General features: G+C 42.3%; 7 protein-coding genes across 7 annotated transcripts; 3 read left to right on the top strand and 4 right to left on the bottom strand.

Moving 5' to 3' along the window:
* Positions 1 to 7,661: 7,661 nt before the first annotated feature.
* BYT42DRAFT_583544 (uncharacterized protein) lies at positions 7,662 to 9,608 on the bottom strand. The gene is made up of 5 exons (XM_051569785.1): positions 9,097 to 9,608; positions 8,723 to 9,022; positions 8,450 to 8,634; positions 8,136 to 8,390; positions 7,662 to 8,074 (listed from the first exon to the last, which is right to left on the bottom strand). The coding sequence occupies exons 1-5, from the start codon at positions 9,236 to 9,238 to the stop codon at positions 7,943 to 7,945; spliced, it is 1,014 nt and encodes a 337-aa protein (XP_051420319.1). The 5' UTR covers positions 9,239 to 9,608; the 3' UTR covers positions 7,662 to 7,942.
* A 1,349-nt stretch (positions 9,609 to 10,957) lies between these two features.
* Positions 10,958 to 15,217, bottom strand: BYT42DRAFT_583535 (CPSF A subunit region-domain-containing protein). The gene is made up of 14 exons (XM_051569784.1): positions 15,054 to 15,217; positions 14,889 to 14,997; positions 14,522 to 14,823; positions 14,172 to 14,468; positions 14,004 to 14,118; positions 13,753 to 13,944; positions 13,537 to 13,679; positions 13,129 to 13,473; positions 12,837 to 13,072; positions 12,563 to 12,774; positions 12,202 to 12,475; positions 11,884 to 12,146; positions 11,448 to 11,829; positions 10,958 to 11,377 (listed from the first exon to the last, which is right to left on the bottom strand). Exons 1-14 carry the CDS (start codon positions 15,155 to 15,157, stop codon positions 11,040 to 11,042), a joined length of 3,312 nt encoding a protein of 1,103 aa, XP_051420318.1. The 5' UTR covers positions 15,158 to 15,217; the 3' UTR covers positions 10,958 to 11,039.
* Positions 15,218 to 15,909: 692 nt separating this feature from the next.
* BYT42DRAFT_583531 (ribosomal protein L23-domain-containing protein) lies at positions 15,910 to 16,625 on the bottom strand. The gene has a single exon (XM_051569783.1). It carries the CDS (start codon positions 16,446 to 16,448, stop codon positions 16,041 to 16,043), a length of 408 nt encoding a protein of 135 aa, XP_051420317.1. The 5' UTR covers positions 16,449 to 16,625; the 3' UTR covers positions 15,910 to 16,040.
* A 2,257-nt stretch (positions 16,626 to 18,882) lies between these two features.
* BYT42DRAFT_617252 (uncharacterized protein) lies at positions 18,883 to 19,856 on the top strand (the record flags this gene model as incomplete). Its single annotated transcript, XM_051572168.1, has 6 exons — positions 18,883 to 18,996; positions 19,094 to 19,279; positions 19,335 to 19,416; positions 19,473 to 19,544; positions 19,603 to 19,722; positions 19,774 to 19,856. 6 exons carry the CDS (start codon positions 18,883 to 18,885, stop codon positions 19,854 to 19,856), a joined length of 657 nt encoding a protein of 218 aa, XP_051420316.1.
* Positions 19,857 to 20,033: 177 nt separating this feature from the next.
* On the top strand, positions 20,034 to 22,266 carry BYT42DRAFT_617251 (uncharacterized protein; the record flags this gene model as incomplete). Its single annotated transcript, XM_051572167.1, has 13 exons — positions 20,034 to 20,052; positions 20,109 to 20,193; positions 20,356 to 20,381; positions 20,484 to 20,573; positions 20,631 to 20,774; positions 20,845 to 20,924; positions 21,006 to 21,167; positions 21,334 to 21,351; positions 21,408 to 21,563; positions 21,602 to 21,738; positions 21,794 to 21,906; positions 21,968 to 22,015; positions 22,094 to 22,266. 13 exons carry the CDS (start codon positions 20,034 to 20,036, stop codon positions 22,264 to 22,266), a joined length of 1,251 nt encoding a protein of 416 aa, XP_051420315.1.
* A 1,179-nt stretch (positions 22,267 to 23,445) lies between these two features.
* Positions 23,446 to 25,511, bottom strand: BYT42DRAFT_617250 (uncharacterized protein; the record flags this gene model as incomplete). Its single annotated transcript, XM_051572166.1, has 5 exons — positions 23,446 to 23,904; positions 25,012 to 25,058; positions 25,125 to 25,199; positions 25,258 to 25,341; positions 25,403 to 25,511. 5 exons carry the CDS (start codon positions 25,509 to 25,511, stop codon positions 23,446 to 23,448), a joined length of 774 nt encoding a protein of 257 aa, XP_051420314.1.
* Positions 25,512 to 26,735: 1,224 nt separating this feature from the next.
* Positions 26,736 to 27,660, top strand: BYT42DRAFT_548944 (uncharacterized protein; the record flags this gene model as incomplete). The annotated part of the gene is made up of 4 exons (XM_051566042.1): positions 26,736 to 26,848; positions 27,214 to 27,282; positions 27,466 to 27,487; positions 27,535 to 27,660. 4 exons carry the CDS (start codon positions 26,736 to 26,738, stop codon positions 27,658 to 27,660), a joined length of 330 nt encoding a protein of 109 aa, XP_051420313.1.
* Positions 27,661 to 27,841: the final 181 nt, after the last annotated feature.

The following is a 27,841-nucleotide window of genomic DNA, read 5'->3' as shown; positions in this document are numbered from 1 at the left end:
AGCTTGAGGTTGAAAACTCGTGCTGTCAAATCTGGCCGATCAGATACTGTCTGTGAAGCAAGAAGCTCATTCCGAATTTCTGGCCATTTTGGATTACACGTGAATGTAATGAAGAGGTCAGGCTTTCCGAAACATCTGACGATACTCATTGCATCTTGGTACAGCTGTTGCATGTTTCGAGGGCTGCCAATGAATGACGACGGAAGGATGACAGGCTGACCGATGGAATTCATATTCATATTGTTGTCGTCAAGTTGGAGAGCATCTTGTACGCCTGAATACACATCAGCACGCAGTCGGGACTGGTTGAGGCGAAGGTAATTGAGGCGGTTTTGTTCCATCTTGGCATACATATCTACGATATACTGCTGAAAGAGTCGGCCAAAGAGGTGCAAGTGGTGTCCATCATTTCGATACATCAATCTGAAACTGTAGTAGTTCATCACGGTGACTTTCTCGTTTCTGGTCGATCGAGTTTCAATGTTCCACCCAGGGTCGCCTTCAGGAAACATCAGCACGTAATGGAGTGGGTCATACAGGCGATGCATCTCACTGATTGATGTCAGTTGGTTACTACGCGTACAGATCACAATATCCCTTCCAGAGGCCTCTGCGTTTTCACCGATAATGACACCAATTTCAGAAGCATTTGGTGCATTATAGCGTCGTGGATCTGGGACATCGTCAGCTCGAATAATCATTCTGATGTTGGAAGCACCACCATTATCCTGTATGTATTGGGCCATTGTCTTGAAAAGATGGACGAAAGGATTGGTTTCATGCATTAATTGCTGAAGTACTTCCAAGGTGTCTCGCGCGAGATGGCTTGCAATTGCATGTCGATTTGATATTTCGTTGTCAGTATCATGGACGTATATTTGTGCAAATGCAGGTCGTTGGCCATTAGCAGGAAGTAGCGATCCCATCAAGTGGTAAACACTTCCATGAATACGGAAGCAGTAAGCGCCCCGTCTGCCATTCATTATACTTTCGTCTAAATTTACACCAAGAGAAGTAAAACTGAGAGCACTACAATAAGCTCTGATCTTGAGCCGGAAATCTTTTGCTTGCGCCCCAGTCCCTGTCAAAAGCGAGGCAATCAAAGGAGGGGTGGGTTTGAGAGGAGAAAGTACAAATTGACCATTTCCACAACAGAGCTGAAACTTAGGATCATTCATAGTACTTCCAGCAATTTTTTCTCCACTCCACATTCGTGCCTGACAGTGGCTGCAGATGACATTCATGGCTCCTACATTATGAAGATTTGGCATCGAGACATTGGGATCGCGAGCCACATTGGTGAAATTTTCTGTATTTCCGTCTTGATTATGAAGGGGACAATGGCGGTTTGAGCGACGATGATGTCCTGTTTGACCACAACTGGTGCAAACCGCATTTTGCTGCTCATTGTTTCGCCCATTATTTATAGTAGTGTTTCGTGGAGAGAAATTTGGGCAACGACGATTGGTAGAACGCTGGTGATCGTTGCCGTTGCAAGATGGGCAGCGAGGCATGGTTCAAAGAAGAAAAAGGCACCAATCGAAAGAATTGAGATTCTAATGATTGGTGTATTGCAAAACGATATTAAGAAGTTCTGATAGCTTAGTGTAGTTGAAGAAGAAAAGAAGGCACAAAAAAAAAAAGAATAATAAGAGGTTCTGAAGAGAGAAGGCACAAAAAAAAGGTTCCGATAGCTTAGTGTGCAAGTCATGTGATTTACAAATTGCTAATTTTCAAAGATTTTAATTATATAGACTAGGTGGAGCCCGTGATCTTCAAGATCACAATTGGGGATATTTATTGGTAGACTCAGGGTATGCTACCATGGGTGGTTAGAATGGCATGAAGGTGTGCCAGTTCTAACGTATGAGGTAGAGGACGCAGGTGGAGCCCGTGATCTTCAAGATCACAATTGGGGATATTTATTGGTAGACTTCAGGGTATACTATATTTTTGGTGAAATGTTCATTTGAAGTTTGTAAAAATGAACTTTCTTTTTTAAGCATTACCTTTAGTGCAGATGGTTTTTTGACTCTGGAGAAAGCAACGTACAACTGTCCATGGGAAAATACTGACGCCGGCAAATATAGCCCAACAGCATCCAAGGTCTGACCTTGTGCTTTGTTAATTGTCATTGCAAACGCTAATCGCACTGGAAATTGGCGTCGTTGAAATTCAATAGGAGATTGCATTTCTGTGGGCTTGAGCTTGATTCTAGGTATAAACACCAATTTTCCTGCATGTTTCCCGGTTGCAATTTCTGCCTCGATCACAAACTGTTGGAATGAGCGGCATATAAGCCTCGTTCCGTTGCAAAGACCGTTGGATGGATTGAGATTGCGCAGCAGTATGACAGGACAACCTATTTTTAGTAGGAGTCGGTGTGGTGGAAGGCATCCAGGATTGATCGAATTGAGAACCTCCACGGTATGCAGCATTTGTTGACTTTCATCACAGACGCTATCTGCGCTTAGATACTCTGTTGCCTCACCTGGAAACTGTTCCAAAAGGAGATCATTGATTGTCTCAACGTCAGAGTTTTTCGGTGTAAGGATAGCGCGGGATGTAAGGTACTGCGAAGAAAGATTCTCTTCCCGAAAGTCATGAAATATAGCTGAAGTCAAATTTTGCAAGTTTTCGCCAGGAATTACCATGCTTTGGGGGATGCTGATATAGCTTGTATTCAAGCGTGTAGGCTCTGTCCCATTACCGATACGTAGCAAGTATTCACTGAACTGTTGAAGTTCCTGTGGACTTTCGTTTTGTTGTGGTCTCTGAACTCGCATATTGGTCGTCAGGCGTAATGTTTGCACATGCGCCCAAGAAGCAGAGCGGTTGATACACATATTGACGATATCGGGACGCGACCCTCGGGGAACCACAGGCAGGACTTGTCGAAAATCACCTCCAAACACTACCAACTTTCCTCCAAACGGTACGGATTCCAGACGTGGGTTTTCAGCTTTGAAGAGATCTCTAAATGTTCGATCTACTGCATCAAATGCAAACCGGTTTATCATCGATGCTTCATCCCACATGATTAGCTTAGTAAGTTTCAGTAAATGGGCAAGCTCCGTTCTGTGAGACACGTTACAAAAGGAATGTTCGTGCGTAGTCAATGGTATCTTAAACCGTGAATGGGCGGTACGACCACCATCCAAAAGAAGAGCAGCTGTTCGACTGGATGCGACGGCTAAAGCAATTTCTCCATTACGACGGACATGGGAAAGTAGGGCATTGAATAAAAATGTTTTTCCAGTTCCTCCAGGTCCATCAACAAAATATAGCTTGCTCCTTGGTGATGCATCGTCAGCTGCACGGATGATAGTGTCAAAGATGATCTGCTGGTCATGGTTAAAGTCCAGATTGGCTGGGTTTGGTAACCTTTGTGCTTCTTCGTTAAGTGACAGCTGTTCTTGAACTAAACGTGGTAGACGTGGTAAAGATATGGAAGTTGGACGGCTATCAACCTCAGGAAGAGAGAATCCAGCAAAATTTTGCAAAGACAATGACTGTGATTGCAGATAATCCTCGATATCCATGATACAGCGTCCGTACATTGTTTCTGTTGGTTCCAGAGATGCATCATTCTGTTCAATTCTATCAGCATGGAGATGATCCTCCACCATATGTTGTCTGTGGCGAAGCCAAAGTGCGTAAGGGTCAGACGGTTCACAGAAAGCCAAAATTGTGCCAAATAGCATCCTCAAGGAGCTGGGTGCTTGATAGATCTCGGCATTTTCCAAACAGTGGTCCCATTCGTTATCGTTGGTAAGCAATCCACGCCTGCGTGCAGCTTCTTGGAATGTCAAACAAAGTTGGCCGTTGACCGTTCGCAGATCCTCAAAGCTAGTTGCTCCAGGAACATGATAGAGAAGGAGGCGAAGATAATATTTTTCCGCTTGCCGCGGCGAGATGTTATATATGCGCCCAATAACAGTATTGTGTCCTCTAACACGAACTGTCCATCTTCTTCTTCCACTTGTATTCCAAACGTAATGTCTTGGGAAATCAGAGTATAAGATGGTTCTTGCTGATGGATCAATCTGGTTTGTTTCGAACCATGCTGTTAATGTCGTCAAAGGTCGGCGGCTTGCAACATTTTGAGGACTCTCATCCTCATGGAAAAAAATTATCTCTTCTCCTGGAAGATGTACTGCAAGTCTTTGATGTGCTGGAAACTCGTGATGCATAGAGAATGAAAAGATTCTCCAACAGGCTTCAGACGCTGACACGTACCGAGAATCAAGATACTGACGGATTTCATCATGGTTTTCGGGCTGGAGTACAACGGATGCACGGTCGTGTCCTTTGAAGACATATTTGTAGATATACTTGACTGATTTAATGGTTGTGCATATTTCGACATTGATGTGTGCGTCATATTTCGAGCAGAGGTAAATATTATGCGGCACAACCCATCGGTTGTCAAGTAAAATCCCATTTTTGCGTACGGTTCTTCCGTCATTGCGCCTTCGGTACAGAGGATACCCATTTTCGTTGCACGTTGTCTCTTCTTGAAATGCACGCGGGAAGTGCTTTGTGCACCGACCGTTTTCCATGCATGGCGATGGATGCGAGGCTGCTATTCCACATGGGCCATGCATCATATGGTTCGTGACAGTTGCATGAGCAGATGGGAACTGCTGTGGATCAGGTATCTCCGCCGATACGATAGAATCGTAGTGCTCTGGCGTCACAGGTTTATCGGCTTCTTTTAAAATGAGTAGAATATGCGCATGAGGCAATCCTCTTTTCTGGAACTCGACGGTATAAACGTAGCCAATTACTTTTCCAAGTGTATGATTTTTTGTCAGATCCTTCAAAAGAGCTCTGAGCTTGAGGTTGAAAACTCGTGCTGTCAAATCTGGCCGATCAGATACTGTCTGTGAAGCAAGAAGCTCATTCCGAATTTCTGGCCATTTTGGATTACACGTGAATGTAATGAAGAGGTCAGGCTTTCCGAAACATCTGACGATACTCATTGCATCTTGGTACAGCTGTTGCATGTTTCGAGGGCTGCCAATGAATGACGACGGAAGGATGACAGGCTGACCGATGGAATTCATATTCATATTGTTGTCGTCAAGTTGGAGAGCATCTTGTACGCCTGAATACACATCAGCACGCAGTCGGGCCTGGTTGAGGCGAAGGTAATTGAGGCGGTTTTGTTCCATCTTGGCATACATATCTACGATATACTGCTGAAAGAGTCGGCCAAAGAGGTGCAAGTGGTGTCCATCATTTCGATACATCAATCTGAAACTGTAGTAGTTCATCACGGTGACTTTCTCGTTTCTGGTCGATCGAGTTTCAATGTTCCACCCAGGGTCGCCTTCAGGAAACATCAGCACGTAATGGAGTGGGTCATACAGGCGATGCATCTCACTGATTGATGTCAGTTGGTTACTACGCGTACAGATCACAATATCCCTTCCAGAGGCCTCTGCGTTTTCACCGATAATGACACCAATTTCAGAAGCATTTGGTGCATTATAGCGTCGTGGATCTGGGACATCGTCAGCTCGAATAATCATTCTGATGTTGGAAGCACCACCATTATCCTGTATGTATTGGGCCATTGTCTTGAAAAGATGGACGAAAGGATTGGTTTCATGCATTAATTGCTGAAGTACTTCCAAGGTGTCTCGCGCGAGATGGCTTGCAATTGCATGTCGATTTGATATTTCGTTGTCAGTATCATGGACGTATATTTGTGCAAATGCAGGTCGTTGGCCATTAGCAGGAAGTAGCGATCCCATCAAATGGTAAACACTTCCATGAATACGGAAGCAGTAAGCGCCCCGTCTGCCATTCATTACACTTTCGTCTAGATTTATACCAAGAGAAGTAAAACTGAGAGCACTACAATAAGCTCTGATCTTGAGCCGGAAATCTTTTGCTTGCGCCCCAGTCCCTGTCAAAAGCGAGGCAATCAAAGGAGGGGTGGGTTTGAGAGGAGAAAGTACAAATTGACCATTTCCACAACAGAGCTGAAACTTAGGATCATTCATAGTACTTCCAGCAGCTTTTTCTCCACTCCACATTCGTGCCTGACAGTGGCTGCAGATGACATTCATGGCTCCTACATTATGAAGATTTGGCATCGAGACATTGGGATCGCGAGCCACATTGGTGAAATTTTCTGTATTTCCGTCTTGATTATGAAGGGGACAATGGCGGTTTGAGCGACGACGATGTCCTGTTTGACCACAACTGGTGCAAACCGCATTTTGCTGCTCATTGTTTCGCCCATTATTTATAGTAGTGTTTCGTGGAGAGAAATTTGGGCAACGACGATTGGTAGAACGCTGGTGATCGTTGCCGTTGCAAGATGGGCAGCGAGGCATGGTTCAAAGATGAACAAAAAAAAAGGCACCAATCGAAAGAATCGAAAGAATTGAGATTCTAATGACTTGGTGTATTGCAAAAAGATATTAAGAAGTTCTGATAGCTTAGTGTAGTTGAAGAAGAAAAGAAGGCACAAAAAAAAAAGAATAATAAGAGGTTCTGAAGAGAGAAGGCACAAAAAAAAGGTTCCGATAGCTTAGTGTGCAAGTCATGTGATTTACAAATTGCTAATTTTCAAAGATTTTAATTATATAGATAAACTGGAGCCTGCTTTAACACTAGTTGCTCCTCATACTTTATACTGTCGTATGCTTTGCTTATAGACTTCATTGGCTGGAGCTAAGTTCATTCACGATCCCATATTGTCAGAGTAAATTTTCTCTGCTCTAATGATTGGCACAGGTTATGATTCATCTTCTAAATTCAATATCGTATTGAAGATAGTCGAAGTCTACTATGATCAGTTACCGTTCGATCTTCTTGTACCTCATTATCTGCAATCGATCAGCAATTATAGAATTGTCATGCCTTAAGCATTTGGCAACAGTTGCTGTTTTTTTTTCACCTGTCCCCAGGCAATACAGGTGAATCCCATCGCATGCTTCTGACCAAATTTGCAAATGTTTGCCAAGTCTCCTTGACGATACTTTATCGTAGCGCTGTTATACTGCGTTTTTCTACTGATTCATGTTATGGTCTCGATCTGGCACAACCGGGTAAATTTATTATCCGTATTCTATTGCATAAAGTTACCACATCGATTTAAAAATAATGCGATCTTAAGAATCACTTTTCGTGGCTCCCGGGCTGATGAGCGGTCACTGTATACCATGTGGCACAATTTTGAACAAGAACTGCCAAGAGAAATGTAAAATACCTTCTGGAGTAACTTGAATGTACTCAGCAGTTGTATTTTTGGGACTCAACGGACACCGTGAGCTGTTGATTCGATTCTTTGGTGATCCGTACGTCCACATTGGCTCGTCTGGTAAGATCTATCCGGAAGAACTTTGTGAAAAACTGCATCTATAAAAAATGATCAAGAGCAAGTGTATACACATTGTGGAGAGGATTGAAAAACCTGCTGTGCTTGCGCTTCTTAATATAAATGGCGGCTGCGCTTTCAGAAGTTGTATTCCTCGGGTTCAACGGGCACCATAAGCTCGTAACTCTTCGATGATCCGTACTTCCACAACGGCAAGGCATATTTTTGTTGTGGCAGAATATAACTAATTTAAAAATCAAAAGCAATCTCTTTCTCTTTTATATAGTGAATGCATTTATTGAAGGAGCTCTGATGCAGTTTTGCTGCGGAGGTAAGCCGTGTATGTGACAGCCATCCTTTTTTTAAGTCACTCGAGCAATCACCACCAGTGTCTCTTCGATCAATATCTTATTTGGATATGTAAATTGAAGCCTCCAAGTGCATAGTGAGAATATATACAAGTTTATACGAGGACAATATTACATGATGTTCTTATGTTTCGCTAGCAAGTGATAAATAGATAAAAGTACGATCTAGTTTGGGGAAAAAAAAATGGAAACAGTCCGTTCCCCTCTGATGGTATCATATGTAGCCGACGTGATGAATTTAACCGTTACTGTTATCATCTTCTGCTTTGACCTGCTCCATCAGACGTTCCCTTTCAGCTTGCCGCAATTTCATCAATGTAATGGCTTCGAAATCCTTATCCGACAAGTTAGGAGCATTTCTAAACGAAGACTACATGCAAACAATGCATGTCAGTAACATGATCATTATTGGAAAGTATTATTTGACTTACGGTTCGCTGCGGAGGGATCCGAAGGTTTTTGAAGAAAGAACTTTGACCCGTCGCGCCACTGGAAAACAGAGGTTTGCCTGTGGGCGTGTTAGGTCTTAGATCATTGACGAATTGAGTCGCTGCCTGTGCTTCCTTTTTCTTCAATGCTTCGCGATTCAATCTTTCCACAATCGCCGGTTCCTTTCCACTTGCCCAATCGATCGTGTCAAACTGCGCAAGCGTGGAATGGCTGTCCTTGCTGGTAATAACGGCATGCTACAAGAAATCAATCTGGTTAATATGTATACTCGCATTCTTCAAGCTCAAACGCTTACAGCATCCACCACCGTCTTGAATATCACCATGGCCTTGCCTCGTTTCTTATTTCTGGAGATAGCTACGGAGTCGACTTTGCCAATGGTATTTAACAGGGTTTCCAGATCCTTTTCAGTGAAATCATGCTTCTTTAACTTCCATTTAAACATGAGTGCATAATCTAAATCCGTAGGTTCTGGCAGATCTGTGAACCAAGAAACCAGGGTTTGGTAAATGCACAGAACACAGCGCAAATAAAGAATTTGAGCCATACGTGGCCGGATTACTCATACCTTCTTCTTGAGCCGGTTCGGCTGGTTTCCAGTCCTCCTGGCGTCGTTTGGCGCCTTCTGCTCTTAACCGGGCTAATTCCGCTTCGTACTCTGCTTCCAGCTGGGATTGTTCCGTTTTGGCCTTCTTGGCCACACTCTCTCTACGTTCCAATTCTTCTTGCGCCGCCCGGCGTTTAGCATCCATTTCTCTTTGTTTTTTCTTTCGGTCAAGTCGAGCTTTGTAAAGCTGATCATAGGCCGCTCGTTTCTGACGATCCTTTAGTACATCATAAGCTTGAGACACGGTGTGGAAAATGGCCGCTACAAGAAAATGCACAGCAAAGTATCAGTGGCTGAGGAAGTCAGTCCAAAGAGTCGTAGGATGGGTCCCTTACCTGCATCAGGGCTTGGATTTTTATCGGGATGGACTTTCAAGGACTTGACTCTGTAGGCTTTCGTAATCTCTTTGAGCGTCGCCGAGAAGTTTACTTCCAACAATTCATAATAGTCGACGTCGGCATCGATCGGATTCGCCATGATGGATGAGGATATCGGTCAAGAAGTAGATATGCTGAGTTTCAATCTATGGCTTTTGCTTGAAAAAAAAAAAAAAAAAGGAAATTGCCAGAACTTTTGAACTGCAGTTTTTCGTCGTTCACGATTATGCCCTAGTTAACATGGGCGAATTAATTAGTTTTATAGGAAAGAGTTAATTGGAAACATCGATTTTGTAGAATTGCCATTAGCGGGCCTTTACGGATATGGAGGAGCAAAACGGTTTTGATTTTGTTGTGTGCTGGATCGCGGGTGCATTGGACTGCCTCCCCTCCTCAAAAGAAGGTCGGAATTTCAATGTGGAATTACCGTGGGGACTGCAAAAAATACAGAGAGAAAATTTTTTTTCGCACTTCGAAAAGCAAAAATATAAATAACAGGCATCCCACTTTTTTTACTGCTGCATCTCTTTTACCTCCATATCCATGACAATCAGGTTGGTACTTTTTCTTTCACGGAACAGATGTGAGTGCGCAGAAAGGATGTTTTTTACGTCAAACAAACTAGAGTTTCTGACATGCAACCGTGCTGTGAACTTTTATCTCTGATCTTCGCACTTGCACATCGTATCCTGTGTCATCTACTTGTTGTCGATGTGTGACTAATGAATTCCTATAGAATGTTATCAAAATCCATGTGGCTTGGTCAGTCTCTTTGGGGCAAAGCCGTAGAGGAGTAAAAGGTGAGCTCTCTTTCTTTATCTGCAACGATGAATTCAGAAGTGGCTATGATGAGGAAAAATTTGTTGGAATTACCGTCCGAAAACAACCATGTGGAAATCAAATAGGCTGTAAACCTGAGTCATCTTCTGGATTCATCCTTGTTGCTCAAATGATTGTCGACATCACAATACTTACGTGCCGTTTTTTTGTTATTTTTGCTGATGCTTGACACAGTTGTGCCACCGTTTTTTTTCTCTCCATGTCCTGCCACGCCAGGGTGTCATGTGGTATGTACTCATTTCGTTTTTTTAATATTCCATTTTGGATGTGATGACATTAGATGACGAGTCAGATCGAGTCTTTCGCTGTTGACAACCTTTTTTATACCATTCATGCTTTCCTGATCCTCCAATTTTTTATCTACTCCTTTTATGATAATTTCAGTTTTGAGCATGAGAACTAATTATCAATCTTTATTCCATTAGATGATGCTCCAACTGGCTATCTCCTTGCCCATGGTCGGTTCTTGGTTGATGACATGCAGGTACGTTGATGTTTGCCTTGCATCACTGGGTGATCCAGAAGATGAATTCTTTAAAATTGACAAGCATATGTCTGAATTCTGTGTGGACAATTTTATGTCTGATGGATTTTCCCAGTGAGCTTGACGGCTCCAAAAAATATGATACCGTGGAACTCATGATGTTTTCCTTTGCAGATGCTTTTCTTTATGACATGTATGGAACTGTCAAAACCGTGATGCTGTTTCTTTTTCTGAAATCAAGGTATGTTATTTTCGCCCTTTTAACATGTTTGGATGAGAAAATGATGAGACATTTTTCACGACGGTCTTCCGATATTTTGTGAGGAAAACGGGTTTTACCCAGTTACTCTGAAACTCATCCAAGCATCATGACTATCTTTTTTCGATATCAAGAAGATTAATCGTCTTTTTTCTCATGATTGTAGGTTGGTAAGCAAGTGGTAAGCAATGAAGTATATTGTAGTATTATATTTTGAATAGAAGAACTTTTACTTTTCCCAATAATTTATATTGTCTCTTCTCTGTTCGGTCTTGAGAGTAAGGAAGCCGAGGTGGCTTGTCATGGTGCTAAGCACAGTTAATGTGGAACGCGGTACCTGCCGTTTGCCGTGCTGATGAGCTTTTGGAGCTCTGCTGGCTTCAAAGTCTGTATTCGGCTGATCAGATCCCCGTCGATGAAGCCATGGGATGGAAGTCGGAGGTTGCCATTATTGAATTCGCGCAAGGATGTGTAGTCGTAGAGTTCGTGTGGCGGAAGTACGCGAAGCATGTTTTGGGTCAGGATATGTAATGTATCGTACTGCGATTGTGGGATTCGCATAATAACCCCTATGCTACCAGTAACGGTGGCATAAATAAAGCAGTTGGTCGATGCTGTCGGTTCATAGTCTTCGTCAAATGGGCCAATAAAACTACCTACGATCGTGAAACAGAGTGTCAACACTATTCACACGGATGAAACCACATCAAGAATATCGTGAATTACCCTGCCGAAAGCCATTGATAAGATCGCCAAAATGCCACAAGCTGACTATATCGAGTGTCGTTCTTGGTTTCTCGGCCACGATATTCTGTGACTGAAGTATCCGAATGTTGCCGTACATATCAGCAGCCATGTACTGATCCGTTCCAATGACTTTGACGGCTGAAAGCCAGTGTGACTCGTGGTTGCTGCAGACGACGCTGATTTCTCGCTCCGTTGCACCCTTGGTTTCCAATACTGACATTGAACGAAGTGCGTCGCCAACAAGCACCTTGTTGTGATCGACATCCATAAAGGTCACACACGTTTTCAGCGATGAGATCGGAATCAGCTCAAACATTTTCTCAGAGGAAGCTTTACTACGTGTACAGACGATCATGTGAAGCTACAGTTGTGGTTCATTAGCTAACAAGCAGAGCCGAAAGTATGATGGACTTACCGTTCCACCAATACTCGCCAACAGGGATCCATTGAACGATTGAATACTGCACACGGCGCGATCCATCGTCATAGTCTCTACCGCTTTATACTGCTGCTTCTCGGATACTTGATAGAACAATATACGGCCTTTGTTGTGGCTTGAGTCTCCTGTACTTGTCAATGTAGTGCCGGCCACCACCCATACAGACTCCACACCATTGAATCGGACGGTAGTGAGACATGAAATACTCTCCTGATCAAGCAGACAGTGGGTTTCGATATCTAACTCACAAACATGTAAGACATAGAAGGCTTCAAGGCTCAAATGCTATAGTACCTCGAAATGTTTTCGCGTCTATGATACAGAGTGATCCAGCCATGGCATGACTAATTTCAGCCGAACCCCGATTTCCCACAGTCGCAATAGCCAGTGTTTTTGATTCATGATGATAAACGATGCGTTGTGGTACTCCACTGCATAATGGTATACTGAAGCTTTGCAGTTGTCGAGCCAAATCCAAGATGCCAATTCGTATAGTACTTTGATCAGCGATCATCACTGCCGGTCCGTTGATCTTATCACTATAAAGCATACCGAACGCTGTAACATTCTTTTTTTTTTTTTTTTTTTTTTTTTTTTACATAATTAGAATTAGAATTGGAGTAGAAAGCGGAGGTTTCCCCCTCCAGAAAAATACCTGGAGAGCCATCGCTGAGCAAACGATCCTTTCTTTCACGCATCGGAAGATGACAGGTCGTCCAGTATTACAATATGCGACGACGTATTTTGCACCATTCTTAGAAAGGATATTGAGTTTTACGGTAGTGGATCCAATCCCGATGCTTCCACGATTTTGCAGCGTGATGGATGAATTTCTCTGAATAGTGTAATACAACAGCCGTCCATCAGCTAGGCGTAGTGCCAGGTTAACATGAATAAATCATCCATGGGGTCGAACAGACTAATCTTACCTAGTCCAACAAAAATACAACAGGTCATGCCAAAGCTGGTAATGAGGACATTTTGCGGCACCGCTGGGCTTGGTAGAGTAATACTTGTCATTAACTCGAAATTCGATGAGTTGTACACACGTAAGTTGTCTTTTGTTGTCCAGCAACCAACGACGGCAAGGTCGGATAGCCCAAATGCATCGTCCATCGGACTTTGTAACGCAACGCAGGCAACCTCGGTGTCCAAATGAATCGAGCTACATTCGATAGTCAGAACCATATTTTTATGATGCGACATGATGGCAAAATCGACCTTTGCTGAATAAAACCTTGCTCTGAAAAGGTAAAGTATATCAGGGTGTTGGTGGATGTGACAATAGCAGAACCGGATTGATTCAGGGCGGCGGCAACAATCCTTTGCTGATCGGGGAGCGGTCGCCATTCCGCATGTAAAATGCCATCACGAGTAGCGGACATGAGACGTATACCTGCAGCTGTCACCTGTACCAAACCACCATTCGCGACCATATCAACAGCTAAAGTAGAATCCTCCATATTGAAAGCCGAGAAATGATCGACCTGCTCAAATTGTCGCATATGAGGGAACTGATGAAAGATATAGGTCTTCTTAACGGATGCCAAAATTAGTATACACCCACTGTCATCAATTTAAAAAATAAAATCAGCAAATGCTTTGCGAGACCGTTATCATCAAACGTACTTGGACCCGGCATTCAAAGAAAAGGACCATAATGATATGGCACCAGGGATAGTTAGGAATTGCAATTCGTGAAATGTGACGCAATTCTGTACAATGCGCAGAGACCCAGTGTTAGAGGCCCCTGAGCAACAAACCATGGTTTGCTGTAGCGAAAGATCCAATGGAATATTAGTACCGAAAAAGGCAAGAGCAAACTGTTACTGCTATTTTTATTACCAAGGCTTGGGCGTCAGGATCAAAGATGCAAAAGTCGTTAATCGGCCCTTGATTCGGAAACGTTTGGATGACTTTGAGTGCGAATCCAGTATTCGTAGTTGGTACAAATTCAAGCAATAGTGAATCCCCAGAAGAGGATCCGACGTAGATACAATCATTGCCTAAAGTCACTAATGCGCGTGCCACGGAGACCTTTCAAAAAGATTATTCACCATGGGTAACGATATAAAATAGAACAATGGGCATTTTACCTGAGCTATCCGTTCCAGCTTCATCGACGAAGTTAAATCAGAATCCGACATTTTCAGTAGATACAGCCATCCTTCAGCATCTGATAAAAGGTAATTCGAGTTCAGGGCCCCATAACTGTTTCGCGTCAGCCATCAAGTAGTCAGAAAGGCAAGAACTAGATTAAATACCTGGACAGAAGCATACGGCTGATATTCAATATTTGACTGTGTCCTTTGAAATCATAGTAAGCAATGGATCGCCGTCCGACAACGCATATTCCCTGATTTTGCACGGCCATGATGGTATGATCGCTGATATCCACTGTCATCTGCATATTCGGATTGAGATAGGCCAACTGTTGGTAATGATTAATCTCATAACCGCTGACGTGACATTGCTTATGCTCGTCTTTGTAGAGGACTGCAACAGTGGGTCGAGCGACATCGTAGAGCATAGCAATTGACAGGATATTGAATTCTGTTATCCTGGAAAATGCTTCAGTGAAAACTTCAAGTAGGATTGTTTATCGTCGTTGTACCTGATAGCAAAAGGTTTTATCAATTCTTTAGAGAGAGAGGCGACCGGGAAAAAGGATGGATTTTGTTGCTGCGATACAGATGTCAAGGGCACCACATGAAGCAAGTTTACATAAATGTTGAATATTATAAGGCGCTGATCAGGATCGATGGCCGCCTTGACCTCACTTTCTGAAAGGGGGGCATTTTCCTGCCGTAGCGATAACTTGATCTCGGTAATAATGGATTTGGTATTTGCATGATATCGTAAGGCCAGAAATTCTTGCTGATCGGTTAGGATCAGTATGGAACATGTCGATTGAGTCTAGATGGACAGTATAACAATCAGCTTGTTGGACGTGGCCCGCTATCCAAGAACGCGACACTTACGTTTGGTTGATAAGTGTGCATCGTCTCTACATTGGAATACAGGCTAAAGTCGATTTGAAATAGAAGCTTCTTCTCGTTGAAACTGTAAATCTCAATGTAGGATTTCTTGCTGGGCCATGGGTGAGAGTGTGCAAAGGCACGTTTCATTGCGCGTCATGATTTTACCTCACAATTAAATTAGTCTCTTGGACAGAAATAAAGTTGCCTTTGACGGCAGCATTGACGGCAGAGGATCGTAAAAGTGTTCTTGCATAATTGTAAGATGTCATGAATACCCACAATCATTGTCAAGCGTCTCACTGACTCGAGAGAAATGTTTGGATTTGCGAAAGGTCCCATTTTTGGATGTCCGAAAGAGCAAAACTCATGCGACATCACAAAAAATTGACAGCCATTGCCCAAAAGGGGATGTCATTCAACGACGGCACAACGGTCCCGAGAGCAACGCGCCATAGATCAGGCATCGTGAGAATCTTTTTCCCCATTGCTGATGGAGGGATAGTTACATGTGGGTCGGGTTGTGCAATTTTAACAGAGACAAATATCAAATCAGGAGAATCGAAAGATAGGCAATTTCTGGAAATAAATTGACAGCTTCATAGTACAGATGATACAAATTTCTTCCAACCCATGACATGCATGTTCACTGCAGCTTATATTCACAGAATTGCTGCTTCAGTAATCAGATAGAAGTTTGCTAGTCAAGGACAAAGATTTGTACCCAATATTGCCCTCATGGTTACAGCGTGCTTTGTCGAGGCCGATTTGTCATATCAATGCGTTTTCTTTTTCTTTTTCTGTAACCGAGACGCCCATTGATGTTGCGTCCAAGGTAGGCCGTTGTCTTATATCTAGCATGCCTGCGCCTGAAATTTACAGGTGGCCAGCCCCTCCAGTCGTCATTCAAAAAAGACAAGTGATTGATGATATCTTTCACAACGACATCATCTTGTCCTAAAAAAATTTAACATCTCATAACCTCTCACTGCTAAGAATTCTCTTCAGCCTTTTCTTCCATATAGCCGTTTCCATTTCTTGAGAACTGTTGCATCCAGGGTCACAATAATGATAAACAAGCAGCGATACACCCGACATCATGATATCTACTGTTTCTAATATTTATTTATTTTTTATTTACATTGGGGCTGAAGCTTATTTCTTTCCAGATGAACCTTGCTCGCGAGCCATCAAATCTTGGTTGACTTGTTTTTGTTTGTCTTTGTCCTCCGGGCTTGCTCTGAAACGCCATCCCTTCAGTTTCCGACCGGCAGCCTTTGTACCCAATTTATGTTGTTGTTCATCTAAAGCGCACCATTCGGGCGCTGCTGGCCACACAAAAGGTTCGTTAATCGTTACGATGGCCTTCTTGTAAGCCGACTGTACAACTTCGGTTTTGCCGTTACGACTTCTCTTATGCTCAGTGGCGTAATTCATGGTGCGTACTTCTTGGACATTCACTCCGTAGATGTTGGTCAAGTAGGAATGAATGTCGAATTTATTGCAGTTTGGAGGCACACGGAATGCGACTTGATTGGGTTGAAGATTGGGTGATCGCACCATCTTGAAAACGATGTTCGGTAAATATACCTTGTCTAAACCTCAATAAGTAACTGGCGCTAACGCTCCCTCGGCAACAAACCACTTACTCAAACCCTGACGCAACGACATTTTTTCGGTGGTGAATCAAGATCAAGCTTGCTCTTATTTTGAAAGAGGGGTCAAGGATTTGCTAAATGCACATAGAGATTGCACATAAAAAGAGTTAAAAAATTTTTGCTTACGTCACATTTTCCCCCTTTAAATTTTTTTTTTGAAACCCAAACTTACCATCCCGGGCCCAACAAAGGGGCTAGTCGGCAGTTCCCTACTGCCAAGCTGTAAAACTAAAAAATTCACCAATTGTAAGCTTTCAGTGATAGAGATAACAAGGCTAAATATTACAATAAACAGATGAAAATGACTGATATCTGGAGTCCTTAACTAGAAACTGAGGGCACGGCCTAATCGGACTCCACTATGTTGATTAAATGAATACGATTTACTTTTATTCCTTTTGAGATGTATGATTTCTTGATCTGCACCGATTGAAATGGCCTGACCAAGTAAAAAAAAAGAAACCACTTTGATAAGTTATTGTCACGAAATATGGCTGGCTATCATACTTACTCCGAGTTATAGATATGGTATAGCTTGATCGTACTCGTTCTTTGTGAGATATATGGCTCTTGATCTGCACCGTCTGAATAGCCTGACCAAGTAAAAACCAGTGATCCTACACAAAAAAAAGAAAATCGCTTCGGTAAGTTATCTTTTTGTCACGAAATATGGCTGGCTACCAAACACTTGTTTTTTGTTTTTTTGTTTTTGTTTTTTTGGTTAACCAAAATCTTGCGGTAGCAAATCTCTCTGATCACCCAAAAGAATTCCTGGTGGTTGACCAAAAAAAGCAAGGCTGCTTACCCTATTATTTGTGCAGATCATCATAACAGAATGGGATGATAAATGCAGGGATACATTATGGTTTTCCACAGATTCTTGACCACAAAGCCACCAATATTCGCCTTTCCATCTATTTTATGATGATCACTCCGGGAATCAGTTGAATGATGCGAATCTCAGCTTTGTTATCGAATTCATCACATTTGAGTTGTGATGAATTGAAGGGAATGTATACTTTCTGTTTTGGGAACCTATTTTAATATCCATATCGCAGGACCTGTGAAAAATGATGTTCCTGGCTCAAACGCAGGTATATGCTTGGCCCAATAGCCCTCAGCACTAGTAATAACATTATCATTGCAGCGATTCCAGTACCGCGGGGAGAATACAACCACCCGTGACATGCCTACCTACCAGCCACTATGAACGTGTTTGTGACTATTGTTTAGCGTGTCTTGGGAAAAGGTGCATATGTTCGTGAACGATGGATTTGATTCATGAGAAATAGATCGACTCGACGGATGTAATATCCGAACGTTGCTCATAATTTTCGGTGTTCGTATTGGGCAACGGCCTGTATTCGTTGCTTCGCATAGAGATAACTGATCTCTTCAAGACTGACTTCATATGAAACCGGACTTGCGTCCTCAAAAAAGGACCACGCACCAGCTATGTCAGAAACTACTGTGATATACAGTATGAGAGAATTTAGAACAAAAATGAGACAAGAGAATCCTTTGAGACTGTTTGATCTCTTTATTTCGATTAATGTGACCTGCTTGTTTATACTTTAGCCTTGAGTCGGATCGGAATAATAACTATATATCAGTGAGCAGTCCTCGGTTATAAGATGTATTTGGAAGGATCTACATGCTGTGAGATGCGAGCATGACCCGTTTAAGTGATCTCAGTGACAGATCCAAGTTGTGGATGAAGAGGCTCAATCAGTGTTCTAATAGAGAAGCTCACCCAGAATGGAAACTCGTCTTAATCTTGACCTTTCTTGTTTCGGAACACCAGTTTAGGATGGATGATACGACAAATAGTGGATATACCACAACTACTAAAACAATAAGGCGCTTACCGGATCTGGTTTTGAACATATCTTGATTGTCCCAATGAGCCGGTTCGGTGTACTCTTCATAGGATCCGTCGCGTCAAACTACATTGTTGGGGTCGATTTCCGTCACTGTCTGCGGCGGCCTCTGTCATTACAATATGGGTATTCATTTTCATTCCATGAAAATAATCGTTTGTGCGTGGATATATTGGATAGGATTATCGGATGTAGATAAGCTACAGAGCAGACTGAACTCTGGCTACTTATTGTGTTCTTTGAAATTGATCTGCTGAGCTAAAACATTGATGGTCACCAGGCAAGCCGAAACAGTAGTCATACTGCATGTGAGCCATCTTATTTAAAAAGTTCGCCTTCTCTTCCTTTTTTCTTTTACCTCCTCTTTTCAACATTTTAACTTTTTTTTTTCTTTTACACTTCTCTGTTCATCCAATAGATGATAGCACTCTATTTTCTACTTCTTCACACAATCTCATCATGAACGCCGCCGAAAGGCAATATACACCCCTGTCGACCCGGGATCTCAAATATATGACAGTTCGCAAAATTAAGTTGTCAACTAGTTTAAACCCTGCCTATAATTCACTAAGGGTAAGCTTTGTTTTTTTTTTTTTTTTTTTTTTTTTTTTTTTTTTTTTTTACATTGTACGTTACTTGGATAATTGAGACTCAATAACTATTTATCTAGAAACTTTTCAGGACATTGGCAGAGGATTATGCTGTATTACGAAGAGACGCGAGTAATCTCGCCCTGCTTCACGCTCTACGATGGGCCAACGATCGCTTCTCTTTTGAGTGTCCCCCTCTTCATAATAAACTGTTCTATAGAAAATGTTTCATGTTGGCGGCCGCACGCTGCCGCGATGGAGTCCCGGTATGAAAAATTATTCAACACTCGGCTTCCAAACTAATTACTGACGACTTTCTAGGCCCCGAATATTAGACAAGAAGTGCAATGGGGATTAGACTTGTGGCACACGTTTGAGAATTCATTTTTGCCAGTAACTCGAGGTTCGTTCTGCTACCAGCTAATAAATATCCTTCATAAGGTTAACGCACATCTACAGGTTACGACTACCCGCAATGGCAACCAGTTTTCTTAGACGTTGCAGATGATTATGCCACCAAAGTCCACACCAGTAAGTAATGCATATACTTCAATGGGTCTAGATTCGATTTAACGAATGATATTCACAGATGCAATCTTACACCTGGGAGGCAACTTCCAAAAGTACATGGTTCGTACCTGGGAGGCCTTTCTGAGGTCGTTTGTCAGCCGGCATCAAGTCCAACTTCCGCGCACTGCGAAAGCATTGGGTAAACCAATCTAAATTTTTGGTCATACACCATCTTACAATTACATTGTAGGAAAGGACGCGGTTTCCAAAGTGCTTCATTATGAAGAATTCAACGCGGCGAACTGGGAAGGCGTAGCGGGAGATATTGAATAAATTTGCCAATTCCATGGGGAGATGCTTCATGAATTTAATCAGTCATTTGGCAGCGCAACAGCCGATCAAATTCCAGAACGTGTCGATTCCCGCCATGTCTCCAGTCTTCTCTGATTCTCTGCCTGGCTCCTAGCCCGAACCAGTCTCTATGAGGGAAGAATGTGGGCATTTATCCCCATGGCTTCCCACCAGATTGGTATGTTTCTCCATTGCAAGCACATGACGATACTCATATTATATTTTATATCCTAGCTTATGTGTCTATCCACGGGACTGGCTTATATCATTTTCTACTTGAAGCATGGATTTTGGGACACAATGTTCCAAGAGCTCTCAAGTAAGCCCAAAAAATGCTCGCAAAATCATATATGCTATGTATTGAAACGTCATTTATGTTCAAAGGTATTCAAACGAGCTTGATTCGAGAATGAAATCAGGAGCATTTCATCACCTTAACGGAGTTTAAACGTCTGATAAAAAATGACCTGTTCAAAGAAAGCTTGTGGGAGGAAATCTTTGCGTTGGGTAAGCTGTGCCCTTGACGGCTATGTGAAGAAAACATTGGAACGCGTAAGTAAAGTATGACCTTTATACATGAGCAACACTTAAAGAATGGTATTATTATAGCTTCTGAAGGCAAACATACCCAAATCTTTAACAGTATCGAAACTGACGGGGTCATGGTGGCGGTCAAATTTTGCAAATGCTGGGACAGAGGTAGGTTTCCACTAGTAACCTGTATGATGATTTATACTGATTTGCGTATGCTATCAGTTCCGTACCCCCAAACGAAGAAAAGAGTTTCAACTTTTCCTACACGAGCCGGATATGTCCACGTGGACCCGTGGGATCTACCATCTGGGAAAAGAACCCACCGGTTTGGACCCCCGACAGCGCGCATTATTGGCATTGATCCAGGTAATAAAGGGAATCCTTTTTACTAAGATAATCTTAGTACAAAAAGTGAGCTTAATACAATCGAATATAGGTTTGCGGTCAGTTATCACCGTTGTCGATACAGATGAAAATCTGCATGATGTTGATGAAAGGCAAAGACATGTGGATTCCGTGAGCAACGCCCAGTATCAGTAAGTACATCAATCGTCATGTAAAATATAATTATTGAACTTTGCCTTCATTGTGTATTAGGAGAAGCAGCATGTTTACTTGGGCCCAGCAGATAGAGCTGAAGAAGCGGAGGACCGCAAACATGGACGAAGTTTACGAAGAACTTGGGCGTACTTCCTCGGTTGTTGCGACAGTGCCCGAATTTCAAAATTATCTTCGAACGTTATCTCGGGTGCATCAGCGGTAAATTGCATGACAAAAAAAATAGGACGCCATTTTCATACTAATAGCAAGTATAAATAGTTTACATGCATTCAACTGCCAATACAAGCATCGTGAAACGCGTGCCTGATTGGGGTCACAAAGAAAAATGGTTTTGCACAAGGTGGCAGACACATTGTTGGGATAGGTTGCTGAATCAAGAATTGTAAGTTTACCGTACTGTTGTGTAAACGAAAAAATACTAACCTTTAAGTTTAGTAGTCTCAACAGTGGGTGCACAAGAATTCCACGAGACAACGTCGTCAAAGCCGCAGAGCAGCCCGGAGGAACGAAGAGCGGCCCGCTGGACCGGTGATTGTCGCGTTTGGCGATGCAGACTTGCGACCCAAGAAGGGAAATCCTCCCATACCAATCAAGGTAATGCATTACAAAACAAAGTTGAACATCAACGTTAGGGATTTCCTCGCGTGCTGGCACAGAAAGCGCTCGTGATTTGCGTCGATGAATATCTGACTAGCAAAGTTTGCAGTCGATGTGATTCCACGACAGTTGATGTGCGAGATGAACAACGTCTTCGCGTCTGTAATCTCAAGTAAGTTCACGTCACTTATCAATGCTTACGTATGCATTGGCCAACAATATATTAGGAAGAAGAAGAAGAGATTGAGAGGCGTCGATAGAAGGCTGAGACAACGTTGCATGAATGACGAAGGCAATGTACTCGGCTACAGTTCGGAATGTCCAGCAAGAAGACCTGCAGGTAAGCTTACTAACAAAAGTTCTTGGATTCTTTCAGGCCATATCAATACAACTTGGTATAGGTCGCGGATGGCAAAGCATCGTTTACCCGGTTCGACTGTGTCCCCCATGTGTGTCAGAAAACGATATCTGAAATCCGCTGGTAAGTCAATCATCATTTGTAATCTTTCTGAAACATCGATATTCAGTCTGCTTGTCAGATCTGGATCGCGATATCAATGCTGGTATCAATATTCGACGCATCTTAAGCGGTACATCCAGTCAGGGTAACGACTCGATTCTCGAACGGTCGCCTTGCAACGACCTTACCGCGCATTTATTGCGCTCGGCGGTGCAAGCCCCGCCACTAGTCTCTTGTTAGGTCCCCGTGCTCGTATGCATAATCGGACCTGACAGTGACAGTATTGCTTTGAATTATTTTTTATTCTCAAAAACAGCTATGATATATTATGTTACTCGAGAGGTTATAGATCAATTTTAGTGGGCAACGCTTACAAATTATATGAACAGGAGCTTATAATCGGCTAGATCATAGAAGCTTTATATTTTACATATGTCTTCATGAGCGATGAATAGTGGCGGGGGCATGGTTCTGTGTCTGTTTTTATAGTCACCAGATGAAAATGACTTGACGTGAGCTGAAGGATAATCGGATGAACGGATGAAGTAAGAGAGAAAAATGGTACAAACAAGATGCTTTGCTGCTCACTATAAGTGGCAATAGCAATGTTGTAAGTGTTGCATGCAATTAAAGCACAGTAAGAAATCATAAACCATAAAGCTTGAAGGCGTTGAGGTGCATCAGTGCTGTTCAATGTTGTAAAAAGTTTTTACAGTATTTTTGCCGAGAGTACTAATATAAAAGTGCAAGAACCTTGCGAAAACCCTGGTAACTTTTCCATGAGCAATGTATTTCTTGAGTATATCATTTCACCATCGTGCCGTACCTTGATTGGAACTGGGGCATGTTTTTCATGGGCTTCAGGTCTGCATCCCCAAATGCGACTATGGCTGCACCCTCTGGCCTGCGCTCATTCTTCGAGCGTTTCTCCTTTTTCAACCTTGAAAATAAATGGGAAGACAGAGAAAACGTGGAATCTTTTGAGACTCGGATTTACTGAGAAACAAGAGAAGGGAAAAAAGTCCCAGATCAATTCTTCATTTTAGTCTGCTTATATAGTTTATGATGAATAGTTAAAGTATTTGAATTGATTGTATTATAAGAAATCGTTTATCCTGTAGATATTCCCGTAGAACGTACTGTGGACCAATGGCAAGAGGATACGGTTGTCTTTGTGACTTTTGCTTCACAAGAAGACGGTGAATTTTTGTGAATGTGAATCGCATTGATTTTTTAAGGAACGATTGTTTTATTTCAAAGGTCATTCCCTAAATAAAGATGGTCATGAGGTTCTCTTCACTGATTAGGATTTGAGTATGGTGCAACTCGGTATATTTGAACTGCGGACGTTCTGAGGATGTGATGTTCATGGAAATGCACATAATGCGATGAAAGAGAAATATATGTATGTGGAATACATTATTTTATCATAGCAAGTACGACAGAAGACATAGTCTCCACTATTTCTTCTTCTTCTTCTTCTTCTTCTTCGCTTTCTTCGCTGCTCGCATCGGTGTCATCATCATCATATTCTTCATCATCTTCCTCAGAATCACTGACGTGGACGGATAAATGGATTGGGCGCTTGACGCGGGCGTACTTCCTCTGCATTTCTTTAATAACGAAATCGTCTATCGGCTGGGTCTGATCTTCCGCGGGAACGCGATGTCCATTCTTGCTGGCCAAATCACATAAGTAGTCATATACAACCCAAGGAAAAGTGAAGAACCTGCCTTCGAAACTGTAATCGCGGCACCGTTCATTGGGATGGTATGCCACGTAGTACCATGCGGCCGTCTTGACACCCACATCCGCACGCTTGCTGGTTTGACCGCATAGCCCGCTCCGTCGATCTTCAAGCCCGTGGAGTGATGCTTGCTGTAAAAAGCAGAGGTCATAGCATGGTTGAAAAGTGTAAAAATGGAACCCGACAGCAAACGTGAGAGGCCACTCTGTTTATTGCCTATAATTGCTGTCTACCTAGCCGCGTCATTTTTTGGCAACATGAAGTAGGTCAACTACGTCGTTCATGGCGCAAAACGGCCTCCACATCGTCAATAACGGCAACCCCGAAAGATTTCCCAGAGAACTCGAAAGAATTTACATCGTCTGTTTGCACTAACGCTGCCTTTGTGGTCGAAAGCGACCTTGTGATGAGAAGGGTGGAATGTTTGAGAAAGAGAAATAAAAAGAAAGATGAGATATGAAGACAAAGAGGACAAGTTTGTATGTCTATTTATACCCGAGCAAACAAGACACCACATAAAAAATGGTAAAATCTCTGGGTCGACGAGCGTGAGAATTCCATGCACTGGCTGTATCCATCATAAGCGCATGCTTGTAGATTACCTGTTCTGGACATTTTAATTACATTCGTCAAAAACAAATATGATGAACCGGCTTGAAGAGCTTCTGTTTTACCTCCACCAAGATCACTTTACTCGATAACGACCTGCTCTGTGTAAGTTTGGCAATACTGTTTGTTTAAACGATAATTTTTAATGCTGACCTAACTGTATCTCTCTGCAGGCTGCCAATTGCGAGCAAACTACAAGACTTCGCGTTCAGTTATGCGCCTCTGTGATATAGCCACTGGAAGAACGTGGCTATCTCCGGGGCGAAATGACCAACTCCTTCCTCGATTTCTTCCGAGGTCGCAGTACCAAATCGAAGCGTGTACTCTAACAGGAAAGAACTAATCAAATGTTATTTTCAGAGTGTCAACAAGTCAGGGAAAATGCTTACTCGTAGAAATGTGCGATGCCAACAATGGCCCGCTGAGCAACGCCCTCAAAATTGTTCGAAGAAAAAGTGTCATAGTTCTGGATGCTTTTTACCATTGCTGATGCTATTAATGTGGTTATATTTACTACGAGCTATATTATATCATTTTGATGTGATCGTTGTTCTTACCTAGTGTTTTGGCCCTTTGGGAAGGGTAACGTACAGCTCATCTTTGCACCAGATAAAAAATGCTTTCCATACTCTGATCATGAAGACAGGCAAGCTTTCTTTGAAATGTCGAAGCTTACCTATGAAAATATTATAATTCAGGAGATCATGTAAATATGGGATGACAAAAGGACGACCATGCTTACTTGCTATTATCTTTCCAGCATATAAGTGACCAAGTTCACCAAACACTTCACGCCATTGCGGAGGAGTATAATAATCTACATCATATGTGTTAAGCATTATGTAAATAGATTTCGGTCCATCGTTGTTTTCTACCTTGTCCGTTCTCTGGATTGACTCGGCACGGTCGGTAGAAGTTGAAGAAAGTGCTTCCAGATCGGCATACCAGGTATCCAAAGGCTAAGAACCAAGATAAATTTTCATTGAAATGAAAGGAAAGTGTACTGTCTGATTAGCCTACCCGAACAACTCTTCAGTTTGCATTGGGCTGCATAACCACACGAATACAATTGTACCAAAAAGTGGGACGGTCCAAAGGCGGAAAACTCTGGAACTCCTGGTTTGTTCATCGTCGAATGTGCAGATTGGCCAGAATAGCGTAACATTCGGCTAATTGTCGAATATCATTCTTGCAGTGCAACATAAGTTAGGATAATTTATGTTGGGATAACAATTGAATGACTTACTCTCAAAAAGTTGAAGGTGTTCGTGAGAAGCGAAGAGAGTTTGCATTTTCTCACCATTTGAGGTTGGGATTTCCCATCGAGAAGTGCGACACCAAAACGGGTTCGCGAAAGTGGTTCTAGTTGATCTTCATCACGGCTTGAGCTTGGGCGGTTCATATTTCTTGTGATGGTATTGAGTTGGTTGCTGATTCAAACGACAAATGAAAACGTTTTATCAAGAATTGGTTTTGTTTTCTAGAGTTTTGCTCTGACTAGATTCTTTCTATTATATCCTTTTTCCTGAATAGATTGAAGCATTTGGTGTAAAAGCAGTCAATCAATTCATTGTCTCGTTTTTCTTTATGCCTCTTTTGCAGATCTGTCATCTGCATGTTTTGTTTATGTCGTATAGGTTATATTATCGGGATGGCGAGACTGTTGGATGACTTATTCAAGGTACCTGACATTATATATGAACAAGTAAATCACTGCACCTCAATTGGTTTCAATCGTCAAACCTTGTCACGAGCTTGTTTCTCGGAGAGAACAACTTCCTTTTTCATTTGAAGGAAAAACGTGATCCTAGTAGAATTACAATTCCCGATCTTCCTTATATAAAAACCGGTTCCAAAGGATGAATGAATACGACAGATGACTAGGCGATGCTATATGACAGTTTATACGACCCCTTACAAGCAAAATTGGCAACTCAATGCTGTCAAAAGTACACAGCATTTAAACAGAGATCAAAGGATAATTATTACACACACTCCAGTCATCTGGAAAAACAGGCTCGAGCTTCATATATCAGCATGCATCATCTTTTTTGGAACATGCATGCTGATGACTCGAGAATAAAACTTGTCCTTACTTGACGAATTGACAACCATACATCATAATATGTAATTGTTGGGTTTGTTGTTGCAGATGGTCTATTGTATGTGGTGACTGCAGAGACATGAGCATTGTGAGAGTGTTCTACTTTTCGGGCATGAACTGTAGTATCGCAACTATGGCACAATGTTTCTTTGTTAACCCTCAACTTAGTTACAGAAAACACTGTGTATAGGCATGAAGCAGGCACACAGTCCCACGAAGCGACCGATTCTCTATCCAACTCATTCCACAATGTTGGCATTCGTACCCTGCGCAAGGATTGTCACAAACAGTGTACACGACACGGTTATTGAAAGCAGTAACAGTATAGACGACCTGCTGGCACCATTTAGAAGAAATGTCACGTAAAAGATATACAACATAGAACAAATTGTGAATTCTTCTGAAGACGTGACTCAGATCCACCGCTTAGACCAATACCGCAATCGCATAATCCTTAGAAGAAGAAAAACTTAATCCCTCTCCAAAGAAATTAAGTGTCGATGGTATGCTGTATGAACAGTTATGGTTAACTTATCTGAATTTCCATTGTTAATATTGTAGTTGAGAGAAAAAAAAGGGGACGACTTTCACCAAAGAGAATTGAAACATTCTGGAATTGAAGAAAAGAGGCTGAACACGCAGAGATAAAGAACTATAGGCATCAACTGTTGAATAAGTAATGCTTTTATCTATACGAGAATGTACTAATATATTTTGATTATTGCAGTTCTTCTCCTCAGCTGACAACCTCTGCAGTAATGCCAGAAAACGCTTCTTCACAACTTCCTTTTGCAAAGTAAGTGGTCACGGCAGGTGGTCCTTTCAACGTAGTACACTCATCCATCAGTCACAAGTCAATCTCTTCGGTGTTCAGTCTTGAAGCGGATGGGAGCTGTGGATTTCGGGCGATCGCACATAGCGTCGAAGGCAACGAGCAGGGGTGGCAGCTGGTCAATTAGATATGCTGGATCATTTAAAGGATAAACTGGCCTAGCAAGGAGGTCCGGATACTTTGACAATATAATGACTACATCCTTGGTTATTCTAGATTTGGAACAGAGATATCAATGCTGCCATTAATATGAGACGCATTCTTATGGCGTATATCAGCTCTGGGTTACCAGATCGAGTCAAGACCGGCTTCCCTGCAACGAAGAGCACAAGCTGCGCTTGACAACGAAGGCCTCGTCAACTAGCCTCCTAGTCCAAACCAGGTCAGGTCTGGGTTTTGGTGAGTCAATTCGAGTTGAGTTTTAAATTGAATGACCAATTATTATTTTTTATGTGCAAACTCCATGTGCATTTAGCAAAACCCCCTTTGACAGCGTGAAGTGAAGCGATGCGGGATCATCCTT

The sequence above is a fragment of the Radiomyces spectabilis genome (assembly GCF_025331425.1).
Source record: "Radiomyces spectabilis strain NRRL 2753 chromosome Unknown BYT42scaffold_12, whole genome shotgun sequence".
In the NCBI taxonomy this organism is placed as follows: Eukaryota; Fungi; Mucoromycota; class Mucoromycetes; order Mucorales; family Radiomycetaceae; genus Radiomyces; species Radiomyces spectabilis.
The sequence above is the reverse complement of the archived record's forward strand: the minus strand, read 5'-3'. Positions and strand labels throughout refer to the sequence as shown.

Coding starts and splice junctions, on each gene's coding strand:
- BYT42DRAFT_583544 (XM_051569785.1), bottom strand. CDS start 9,238: ATGGCGAATCCGATCGATGCCGACGTCGACTATTATGAATTGTTGGAA. Junction 9,023..9,096: donor AAATCCAAGCCCTGATGCAG/GTAAGGGACCCA, acceptor ATTTTCTTGTAG/CGGCCATTTTCCACACCGTG. Junction 8,391..8,449: donor TCAAGACGGTGGTGGATGCT/GTAAGCGTTTGA, acceptor GATTTCTTGTAG/CATGCCGTTATTACCAGCAA.
- BYT42DRAFT_583535 (XM_051569784.1), bottom strand. CDS start 15,157: ATGACATCTTACAATTATGCAAGAACACTTTTACGATCCTCTGCCGTC. Junction 13,680..13,752: donor ATCCTGACGCCCAAGCCTTG/GTAATAAAAATA, acceptor CTTTCGCTACAG/CAAACCATGGTTTGTTGCTC. Junction 12,775..12,836: donor TTGTATTTTTGTTGGACTAG/GTAAGATTAGTC, acceptor CACTACGCCTAG/CTGATGGACGGCTGTTGTAT.
- BYT42DRAFT_583531 (XM_051569783.1), bottom strand. CDS start 16,448: ATGGTGCGATCACCCAATCTTCAACCCAATCAAGTCGCATTCCGTGTG.